The 11,453-nt window shown below is 38.1% G+C and overlaps 1 protein-coding gene across 1 annotated transcript; it reads left to right on the forward strand.

Moving 5' to 3' along the window:
* Positions 1-1,428: 1,428 nt before the first annotated feature.
* LOC124546046 (xyloside xylosyltransferase 1) lies at positions 1,429-10,947 on the forward strand. The gene is made up of 4 exons (XM_047125009.1): positions 1,429-1,921; positions 1,998-2,221; positions 2,385-2,631; positions 9,663-10,947. Exons 1-4 carry the CDS (start codon positions 1,499-1,501, stop codon positions 9,864-9,866), a joined length of 1,098 nt encoding a protein of 365 aa, XP_046980965.1. The 5' UTR covers positions 1,429-1,498; the 3' UTR covers positions 9,867-10,947.
* Positions 10,948-11,453: the final 506 nt, after the last annotated feature.

Below are 11,453 nucleotides of genomic sequence, written 5' to 3' on the forward strand. Positions count from 1 at the left end.
TGAGAAATACGTAAGGGAGTTTCCTAGTCGGTAAGTGAAAGTTAATCAATTTTCAGTGAGTCACTTGCATTTTATTTTATAAAATAGTTATTTAAACTTTAACCACGAAAGATTATGTGTAGATTAAATTCCTCGGACTCCACAAATTCGTGAATGTTATAGACGCCAGAAGCCACTAGAATGGAAGTTATGTTTTACAATTTTGTGTATTTTGAATCATCAGAGTCCTTCGTATCATTGTCTAGTAGTTTGTTAAGAAGCTACACAAACTCTACAATTGTTTTGTTGAGATGTCAGGCTTCTCTGTTGTGCTACTAAGTCGCAGAAGCACGAATATTCGTCAATAGTTTTCATATACATTTATCATGTATTTGTAGGCTTCTTCTTCTTCTCTGTTTTCCTGCTTCTAGATGCGGTGTCCTATTCTTTATGGTTTATGATACGATGTATATTATCGGAGACTTTTTTTTATCTAATAACAGACTAGACAGTCAGGACGTCAAACTCCAAATTTTTATGCAAGTAATCTTTTGAAGCGGCATTCCATATCCTATGACTTCTCTTAGTAATCATGTGCAAATTTCAGCTTGCTTTTTATGAGTCAGCAGACTTTATTGCACATAAATCGCCTTATAGTATAACCACAACTCACGACATAACAAAACACACATCGCCAAAGCTGCCTGTCGGGTGCTAAACAGTGCGCGAGATTCCCACCGACCTCGGGAAGCAATGCGTCTTTACGCACCGCCTCCGTTTCATTTCAAAGAACTAACGCATACACAAATGAGCGTGCCCAGTTTGGTCTGTTAGAAATTTAAACGCATGCGCAAAGTTGAACGGAAGAAAGCCATCGTGCGGACGCACTTTACAGTTTTTAGAATAGTATACATCAGTCTTCATTAACGTTTATTGTCTTCGACAGCATATGTCACTTAACTTACTACAGAAAACCATAGTTAAATATATGACGTATTACATGAAAACAGGATACACAGTATCAAATTCAGGGAAAATTAAATAAAGATAATTAGATATTTCCTTATTTTGGCTTGGATGCTTCCGGCGAGGCTTAAAGGTCGCGGCACTAACAACAACTTGTTGCTGTAAAAATCGATATGAAGCTATCGATCATTCGCTCATAAACAACTTTCGTTACAAATAAGGAAGAGAGTATTACAGAGTATTTCAATTAACGAGGGTTAATTGCGACTAGTTAATATAAGACGCATAAATGAGTTCCCATAATAAGTAATTATTATATCTGAGATTATGTTTTCTATAATGTTGCGCTAATCCAAATAATTTAGACTCATAAAATATTTCTTCAATACAATTGCGACAAATTTATGATGTTTATGTATACGGTTTCCGATCGAGCACTCGATCTTCAGTGTGTCGAGATATTGTACTCGATTGTATCGAAAGGTGGCCTGACTGCTGTGGTATTTGGAAGCGTTTGTGTGTTTGACCTGCTGATCATGAAAGTGGAGTCTTCATGCGTATGTTGTATAAGGTTCTAATAAATTTAATAGCCGTAGCCACGTTGCTTATTCTGTTGTATGGGTTAATAACATCGGAACTACAAGTTAACAGAAAAACAGTGTCTCGCGAAAACAGGACGCTGTCACTCGTCGCACTTAACAAGAAACATGAAACAAAGGCGCGAATTTCTAATGTCACTTCAGCGACAAGAGCGGACAAACGGACTAGTGAAGCAGAACCTATCAATGTATGGTGCACATTTACCAAAGTTCAAAGTAATTATCAGATGAAAATGAAATTCAAAACGTTTCTGCTCTCAATGTTGGAGCACTCTTCTGTCAGAATTAATCTGCACGTAATAACTGACAGTTCCAGTAGGAGTAGTGGAGAGGATGTGATACATAGTGTTCAGAACACGAATAAGAAATATTTTACGGTAATTTTTCACTTCATGTTAAATATGTTCTTTATAATAGTGTAATAACGACTGCTGACAAAACATTTCGTTTCAGGTGTCATATTATGATATAGATGAAGCTACAGATCGTGTGTCTGACATTGTTGCTGCTATGCAGCCACATTTCAGCTCACAGCCGGGATCTTACTATAGCGATGCATTATTCTTTTTGTCACTTGGTTTGCACAGAATAGCTGAACAACAAGAGCGTGCTATTATGTTTGATATTGATACCAAATTTCTAGCTGATGTAGCAGACTTATTCAGGGAATTTGACAGGTGAGACCCTAAAATGTCGTTTTGAAATAATGTAAGGAACCTTCCTATTGAGCTGAAGGAAGTAATGTTTCAGTTTGGCATATTGCTACTTGTTAGTGCTTAGCTTTATCAGAACAATTTGTCTTGAAAGGAAAGTTCTGTGCAATGGAATGTGAATTCACAGTTTTGGCAGAAAAACTGTATTGGGGATGGCACCAGAATTGACACCAGTTTATCATCATGTGCTGCACTCATACAGACGAAAGCATAAAGGAACGTTATTTGGTGATCCTCCTTCCCGGGGCGGATTTCCTGGTGTGAACAGTGGTGTAGTACTTCTTCATCTGAAACAAATGCGTAAATCGGAGGAGTACCATAGGCTACTCCAGTCACAGTCTGTCACACAGCTTGCTTCAAAATACAATTTCAAGGTAAGCTGTCCAACATCATGAGGAGTAGGAGGTGGACAATTTGATAAGGACCTGCTATTAACAAAAACTGAAGGCCAGTCTCTTATATTAATAATCTCCCAACCACATTTGGAATTACTCCTTTTACGTGTTCAATATAGCATTGAAAGATGTGTTTTCATGAACAAAAGGGATGTGCTGATAATAAATCTTCCAAGTGTACCGATGTTTAATGCTTGCTGTAATTTTGTGTAAGATATGGTGATAATGCAGATATCAACAAGTAGTTTTAAATGAAAGTATTGGAATAACAGTTTGTGGGAATTTAATATAAAATGTTATACAAATTTTTTTTCATAACCAGGGCTTTTTTTCACTTAAAAATCAATGTGTTTTTTTTATTAATTTTCTACCTTAATCTTGTGTTATGAAGTGCTTTCTTATGTAATAATCAGTCTCATTGGCATTTTCGTTGGCATTCTGTCAATTATTTGTGGAGGGGCAAATCAGGTCACCATACAATAATGAGCAGTGCAATCTTCAGCCTTAAATTCAGAACCTGTGACAAGTTACTCACTGATCTGAAACATGAAATTGTAAAGAAGGTGAAGAGCTCAACAAATTGGAGAATATTTTTCAAATGTAGGGTGGGGAGTAGTATATTTGAAAGAAACAACCCACTACTGACCTGTAGGTCAATATCTCCTTGCTATATTCCCTATTTCCACAGGCATACCATTTGAAACAAATTGTCTTCATATAACTTTGTCATTGGCTAATCTGAGTTTTTGTACCTGCCTCAGAACATGCTTAAAGTTCCAAGACTAAATACTATATGTAACTACTGTTCATCAACTGCTGTAAGAAGCTAACAGTGTCATAAAAAAATTGATTTGTTCCAGGAACAGCAGCAGTCAGTCCTCTTCAGATTACTCCACATCTTCTTGAAATGATGTTTGCTGCCTGGAGAAAATCCAATTTATCATATCAACTGAGTGTCACTGAAAACTACTAATATAAATAAGCATGCGTACATCTTTGCTGATGACATGTTTTATGTGACACTACTCAGAACGCATTGTTCTCTGTGCAAAGGGCACAAATAGGCCAGTGGTGCAGAGGAGACACTGATTCATGTTTTTATTTTGTTTTTGGTGGTACTTGGGTGCAGTAGGTTTGTTTCGGGTCAACCCAAGTTTGCGATGCTACCTATCTGCTTTGATCTGTGACATAACTGTGTGGTTGACATGGTAGTCGAGGCGTTTATTTGAAATGGAGGGTGTGTTGGGAGTATGTAGTCGTGTTCCCTAGGGTGGGATGTTTGTTTCAAAATTGTGTGTAACTGATGTTATTCTTTGGATTGTGTGGATAGTGTTTGAGAGGATAATATTGGAAGTACAAATTATTGAGGCCTTCTTAGCCACTTGTTGAGGAACAATCTGTTGGCTTCTGTCTTGGGTAATTTGACCGTCTTTGTTTGATTATTTTTCTGTCCATTGTTTGGTGTCTTCTGAAATGTTTTGCCACCACACATCTGTCAAGCCAGTTCCTAAGAGCCTTTGCCTGGTCATTACTGCTGTAGTTCTCCCCTTGCTACCTGCAGTGGTCATTTACTGCAGCACGGGAATCCCAACGTCCATTCGACTTCAGGCTTTCCTCTTTCTTGTTGAAGTTGTTGTCAGGTGTTGCATCTGAGATCAGAGGTGATGCAGCTGACGTATTCATTCATAATCCCTCAATTTAGACTTGGTTGGGGATATGACTGTTTGTACAGGAAACAATTTATTTGTGTAAGTTTTTGATACATGCTGTGTCCCAGGTTCTCACCACCCCTTGTAACCAGTACAGCTAGAAAGGGCAACTGTTGGTTCTTTCCTGCCTCCGTGGTAAATTTTATATTGGCATGGAGACTGACAGGAAAATCGGAGGAAGTCACTGAGTAGTTCCTCAATGTGGCTCCACACAACTAAGGTGTTAGCAATGTACCTGTACCACACCTTAGGTTTATAAGGTACTAAGTCCAGCACGTTTGTTTCAAAATGTCCAATGAAGAAATTATATACCACTGGATTGTGTGAACTATTCGTGATAACACTTACCATTTTTTCATAGAAATTGTCATTTCACATGAAGTACCTCACAGTAAGACACAGAGAAAGAGCTTGGTGATGTCATGTGGGGAAAATGGAAAAGATATGCTCCAGAGAACCATTGGGTTGCACTTCGGTAAAATAACACCCTGAAGCATAGTGATCCAAGCATTTTTGCAGTTCATACGTCAGTGAGCCATGGGCGCTCCCCTAAGACGGATCATGAGACACTTGTACTTTTTTCTTATTTAGAGTATTGATTTTGTGATTTTAGTTGTTGATTTGAAAGAGACGAATTATTAAAAGACTAAGGTACAAATACTAAGAAGCAGTAGTTAATATGCCAAGTACTCTTCAAGATTTTCTTGGTTCATTCCACAAATATTTCTAGTGCATAGTTTTGGACTTTGATGACTGAAGCATGTCGGGTGAGATGCTTCAGAATATTAGTATGATACTGCAAACACAATGGAATTAAATTACACTAGTTTTATTCTTGCATTACCTAAGTGCAACAACATTTGCTCACAAAGATTTGTTTAGTAACAATAGAATGAAAAGGATAGTTACTACTCACGGTATAATGTTGATGCTGAGACACAGAAAGGAACAACAAAAGACTGTCAGAAAGTCAGCTTTTGGCCAACAAGGCCTGTTTCTGGCAGCTGGAGCCAGACTGCGAGCAGCAGTGCATTATGGGAGAGCCAACCAGTTTGGGGTAAGGAGGAGGCTGGGGCGGGAAGGGGGAGAAATAACAGGGTGGAGATGGGGGATGTTAAAGTGCTGCTGGGAGCGTAGAGGGTAAGGCAGCTAGATGCATTATGAAGGTTAGGCAGGTGGATGGGGGGGGGGGGGGGGGTAGCAGAAAAGAAGAGAAAAAAGACTGGATGTGTTGGTGGAACAGAGGGGGATGTATAGTGCTAGAATGGGAACAGGGAAGGGGCTAGATGGGGAAGGACAGTGACTAACAAAGGTTGAGATGAGGAGGTTGTGTGAATGTAGGCAATATTGCAGGGAGATTTCCAACCTGAGCAATTCAGAAAAGCTGGTGTTCGTGGGAAGAATCCAGATGGCACAGGCTTTGAAGCAGTCATTGAAATGAAGGACATTGTTTTGAGCCAGGGTGCACTGCAAGAGGGTGGTCCAATTGTTTCTTGGCCACAGTTTGCCAGTGGCCATTCATGCGGACAGACAGCTTGTTGCTGTTGATGTAGAATGCAGCCCAGCGGTTGCAGCTTAGCCTGTAGATCACATGACTGGTTTCACAGGTAGCCCTGCCTTTGATGGGTTAGGTGGTGATTGTGACCGGACTGGAATAGGTAGTGGTGGGAGGATGTACAGGACAGGTCTTGCATCTAGGTCTGTTACAGGGATATGAGCCATGAGGCAAGTGGTTGGGAGCAGGGGTTGTGTAAGGATGGATGAGGATAATATGTAGTTTTGGTGGGCAGCAGAATACCCTTGTGGGAAGGTTGGGAAGGATAGTGGGTAGGACATCTCATTTCAGGGCATGACGGGAGGCTGTTGAAACCCTTGCGGAAAATGTAATTCAGTTGCTCCAGTCCTAGGTGGTTCTGAGTCAAGAGAGGAATGCTCCTCTGTGGCCAAACGGTGGGATTTTGGGAGGTGTTGGTTGACAAGAAAGATAAGGCACAGGAGATCTGTTTATGTGCAAGGTTGGGAGTTTAATTACGATCTGTAAAGGCCTCAATGAGACCATTGGTATATTTCAAGTGGAACAGCTTATCACTAAAGATCTGATGGCCATGTTTAGGCATTTCAGGAGTTCGGCTTTTACCGGTAACGTAAGAAACATGGGACAAATAGCATAAAGAACATGGTGATTGTAACATGTCATTGGTTTTTTTTTTTTTTTTTTTTAGTCCATCTGCTGAAATAAAGCAGTGCTCTGAAAGCTAGCAGGTTTTCTTGCTGTCTATCAATGACTCATACAGCCTCAAAAGAAATTCTAGTGGAGCAACGCATGAAATTGGTTCCCAACTGAATGAACACCTGTTGAATATCAGAATCTTCCCTGTTGACATTTTTCTCAGTTTGAGATCATTATCGACCAGTTCACAGAATTTGCTGGAGCACAATAATATAATGTAATTAAATGGATGTTGCAATGAAGTTTATACATGTTTGGAAGATCACAGAAAATCTAGTTATCTATATTATCTAAAGAATTAAGTGCATACTCAATATTTGTGTAAATAGCCATTTCAATACCAAACCACTTTCAAATCCAAACTATGACTTTGATAATTCTATTGGAAGTTGGGATGCCTAAGAAGCCTCTTATGTATTAGATTTTCTAAAGTTTGGAGTATGTAGACAAGTGACTCACTGGAAGTTTGTTGATTATTTCTTTAGCCTCTTTCTTATACAGTGGCTTAACACAAGCATATTTCAACATCTCAGGAAAGGTACTACTACTATTCACAATGACTCTTATATTCTGTGGATATTTTATCATGATCACTAGATGTTTTTAACAGTTTAATGATAGAGAAATTACTTCTAGTGATATTTGTGTTACTAAAGATGTTTGTGAATGCACAGCAGAATTTACACAACTTGACGACCCTGCCTTATCAGTAACATAGTTGTCTTCATTGTTTTAAATATGTTACCAATTTACCGTTTACTCTTAAAACTCTCTCTCTCTCTCTCTCTCTCTCTCTCTCTCTTTCTTTCAAAGCATTAATCCCGACGTGCGGTGTCTGCTGTTATGGTCAACTGGATGTGGTGTGTGTTTTAAGGGGTGGCCGGATGCCCTTCCTATCGCCACTACTCTTAAAGCTGTCTGCTATTCTGTATTCTCTTTTTTAATAAAATCTGTATAGAAATCACTACCATCCACTATTTCTCTGTTTAGCATTAATAGGTCAACAGGGCTTTAAAGTAATTTTAACCTGTTCATACATTTCTTGCTTATGTTCAGTATATAGATGCTGTTATAAAAACTTTGGGAAGAAGTTCAACATCTGTCACATGTGCTTGCAATTGGTACTCTAACAAAATTTATTAATATCAACTTTATTAAATGTGTTCAGAATTACAGACAAAATATGGCTAATCATTACTCACCTTCAGGAGGTGGCATTAAAAATAGGCCCTACTGTCAATAGAGACACACAAAAGTAGAAAAACCTGTCCTGTCTTCTGGAATGGTTAGTGGTTGAGGAAGGTTGGAAAGGAGGAGCATATAGGAGAAAAAGGAGAATTTCTTTTTCTCTGCCTATTCTTTGCAGATGGGTGTATCACTGCTGAAAAACATCTTTAAGGTGTTGCAACCTGTTTTTCTGTATACTTCTTTGACTGGATCTTGGTTCATCCTGCAATAATTGGCCAACAGTGGTAGTACATCTAACATTTCTAGCAACATCTGTGTTTTTATTGACTTTCCTAGCACAAATAGAACAAACTTTGGTTTCAAAGGTAACTGTAAACCTCAACATCAGCTAACACAATTTGTAGTTATATAATGTAAGAACATTGCATGAAAGTCCTCAGTCACACATGGGAGTGGCACTAAATGAAGGATAACATGGTGCAATACTAGAGAAGGGAAGTAGCAGAGATGCTGAGTCGCGATTCGCACAAGAAAAAGATTCACACAATTATAGCTTTCGGCCATTAAGGCCTTTGTCGGCAGTAGACACACATGCGCGCGCGCGTCCACACACACACACACACACACACACACACACACACACACACACACACACACACACACACTCGCTCGCGCGCGCGCGCGCAAATGCAACATGCACACACATCTGCAGTCTCAGAGAGCTGAAACCACACTGCCACTGGTACATAGTTTTACACACTTTTCAGGAGCATCAGTCTGCCCTTTGCCCTGCCCACTGGATTGTTTTAAACAGTTGTATTAAAGCAACAGAGTTGTTATCCATAGCAGTGGGTAAAATTAAGTATATGGAATAAAACATTCTTTATTAACAAGTATTTCAAACAAAATGAAATTCATTTGAAGTTGGTAAGAGTGCGCAGGGTCTCAGGCATTGTAAGATGTGCATCATATGGTACAGGAGGAATCAAAGATCAAGAAATAGCTGAGAATAAACATTTTAAAAGAACAAGCAAAACAGGTTTTTAGGGAGGACATTATAAAAAAATATTTGGAAATTATGGCTCCCTTGTTTGCACAAGCAGTAATCTAAAATGCATGCAGTTGAAAACTACTGAATTTTTCTCCTCCATCATAATACTAATTTGTTGTTGCCTATAAAACAGATTCATCAGTACACGCCAGTAACCAACGTGCAGTTGAAACAGTGGACATAATCTGGTTAGTCAGCAATAAAAGCGGTTAAATCGGTTTCATTAGAAAGAAAGATTTAATCTCTCAAGTTTTCAACACACTGTAGGTGTTTCCTTAAAGACTAACCTGAAGGGATATACAGCAAAACAAGAGAATATTATTCTAATAAATTTATCACACTGGATGCCAAAATTCATGTGAATATATCTGGTGTGTTGGAGCAAGAGGTATTTTTTATTATTATTTTTTGTTAAGCCACTGTACCTGCCAATAAATGTTTCAGTTAGTGGGAAAAATTGGAAGATGCATTAATAACTGCATTTTCGTTTACATGTAAATGCCAATGATCACACACACATTTCACGCACCTATGAAGAATCACTTTAGGGCTCGTACAAAGGCATTGGAGATACTGAGATAAATTATTAGCCTTTGACAAAATTATAATGACAAACCAAAGTATTTTTTGTTGTTAGACGCATCACTTTTCAAGACAATACATATATAAAACCTATAATGGTATCACATTCACAAGAGCAGATTTTTTATTCATTTCAAAATTTAGAAACTGAAATGTGTAAAGTGTTAAGCATTGGCTATTTATTTTGTATGTACATTACTTCACACAGTTTCAAGTAATTGTTGATTTTGCAGTGTGTTTCACTTTCCAGGGACACTTGGGAGACCAGGACTTTGTTACTCTCCTTGCCTGGGAAAGACCGGAGTTCGTGAAAATATTACCTTGCAACTGGAACAGGCAGCTGTGCACCTGGTGGAGAGATCATGGATATCGTGATGTCTTTGACCAGTTTTTTGAGTGTTCAGGTCCCATATACCTCTACCATGGAAACTGCAACACACCAATCCCTGCCTAGTCAGATGATTCAAATGATGATTTCATGAGTTACCTCGAATATTATTATCATTGACCTAGTCTTATTATTTGTAGATATTAGTTTTGTCTGAACACATCACTATTATGTAACTATGATACCAGGATTTTTCACAACAAATCAAAGTAGATCATGCTTTAACAGCATTTGTGAAAGAAAGCAAGTCAGTCAGTCTCTCTCTCTCTCTCTCTCTCTCTCTCTCTCTCTCTCTCTCTCTCTCTCTCTCTCTCTGATAATCTCCTCCTGATGGCTTATTTTCAGATGGAAAGAGGGGGGGGGGGGTGCTCTCCTAGCATCAACAGTAGACAATAGGACTTAGTTTGAGAGTAATAAGGAAAGCCATTTTGTCCATGATGCTTGAAGTTCATCAGTTCATATCTAGTTAATTTAAAGGAAGTAGTGTTTTCTGAAGTTACTGCTGTACTGCTTGAATGCAAGCTGATTGACCAACTGATCATCAGATTTAAGTTTGTAAGTTTATGGGCCTGTTAGCCTGTTGTAGTACCAAGTCAGCTGTGTATCAGGCACTCAAATATGTCAAAATATGTGATATTAGAAATTAAAAAGCATATCTCAGTCATGTAAATACTTAATTTTATAAGATGTACTTCATTAAATAGTGTTGATTCAGTAATTAAACATATTAACAGGAGTAAGAGTCTCATTTTTGTTCACTCCTGTGATACATTAAGTATCGTTTCATATGGACTTCAAAATTTTTTTTATTTAAAAAAAAAACTGAAAGTAGTCATAATGTGTAAGTTCACTATGTGAACAGAATCTCTTGAAAGTAGTTAATTATGTTTGTAGTTTTCATCATTTATACCTCAGACACTAGTCTCGTAAGTTTCAAAATAAAGTCTTCCAGTGTACTGTACATGCTGTGCAAACACTTGAAATAACATTTTTCTGGTTTACATTGTAAGAAAACAGTGAATTTTTATGTAATAGTATTTGACCATACATAATACAAATTTGACATCAACTGGTGTAACATTGCTGCAAAACTTTGAGGCTATTATGTACCTGCTGTGATTCAAATAAACTTGCATATACATTCAAATAAGCTTACTTATGAGAAAGCGATGAAGGCTGCCATACTACTTTGATTTTGTCCTTTCTGGCCAGTACCTTCTCACTGTACTGCAGAGCTTTTGCATCATAGACCTATTCAATTCCTATGTGCAGCACAGGAAGTACAATCATTTGATACCTTTGTATAAGGAGGCTTAAGGCCAAATATACCTAATTCTATCTACATCTTTAGCTGTATGTCCACAAGCCACTGTATAGAGCATGGTGGAGGATACATTGCATGAGTATTATCAGTTTTCTGTCATATTCCATTCGCGTACTGAGCAAGGGGAAACATGGTTTGTGTGTGTCTATAAATGCCCTAATCTCTCTTATTTTATTCTCGTGGCCCCTAAGAGATATATATAATGGTCACAGTGTGTTGTCAGACAGTCTTCTCCAAATACAGATAATGCAAATATAATCAACAGTATTTCGTGAGAACTACATTGTCCTTCTTCTAAGGATTCCCATTTAATTTAATCATAGTTCCAC

Source organism: Schistocerca americana, chromosome 1 (assembly GCF_021461395.2).
Source record: "Schistocerca americana isolate TAMUIC-IGC-003095 chromosome 1, iqSchAmer2.1, whole genome shotgun sequence".
Lineage (NCBI taxonomy): Eukaryota > Metazoa > Arthropoda > Insecta > Orthoptera > Acrididae > Schistocerca > Schistocerca americana.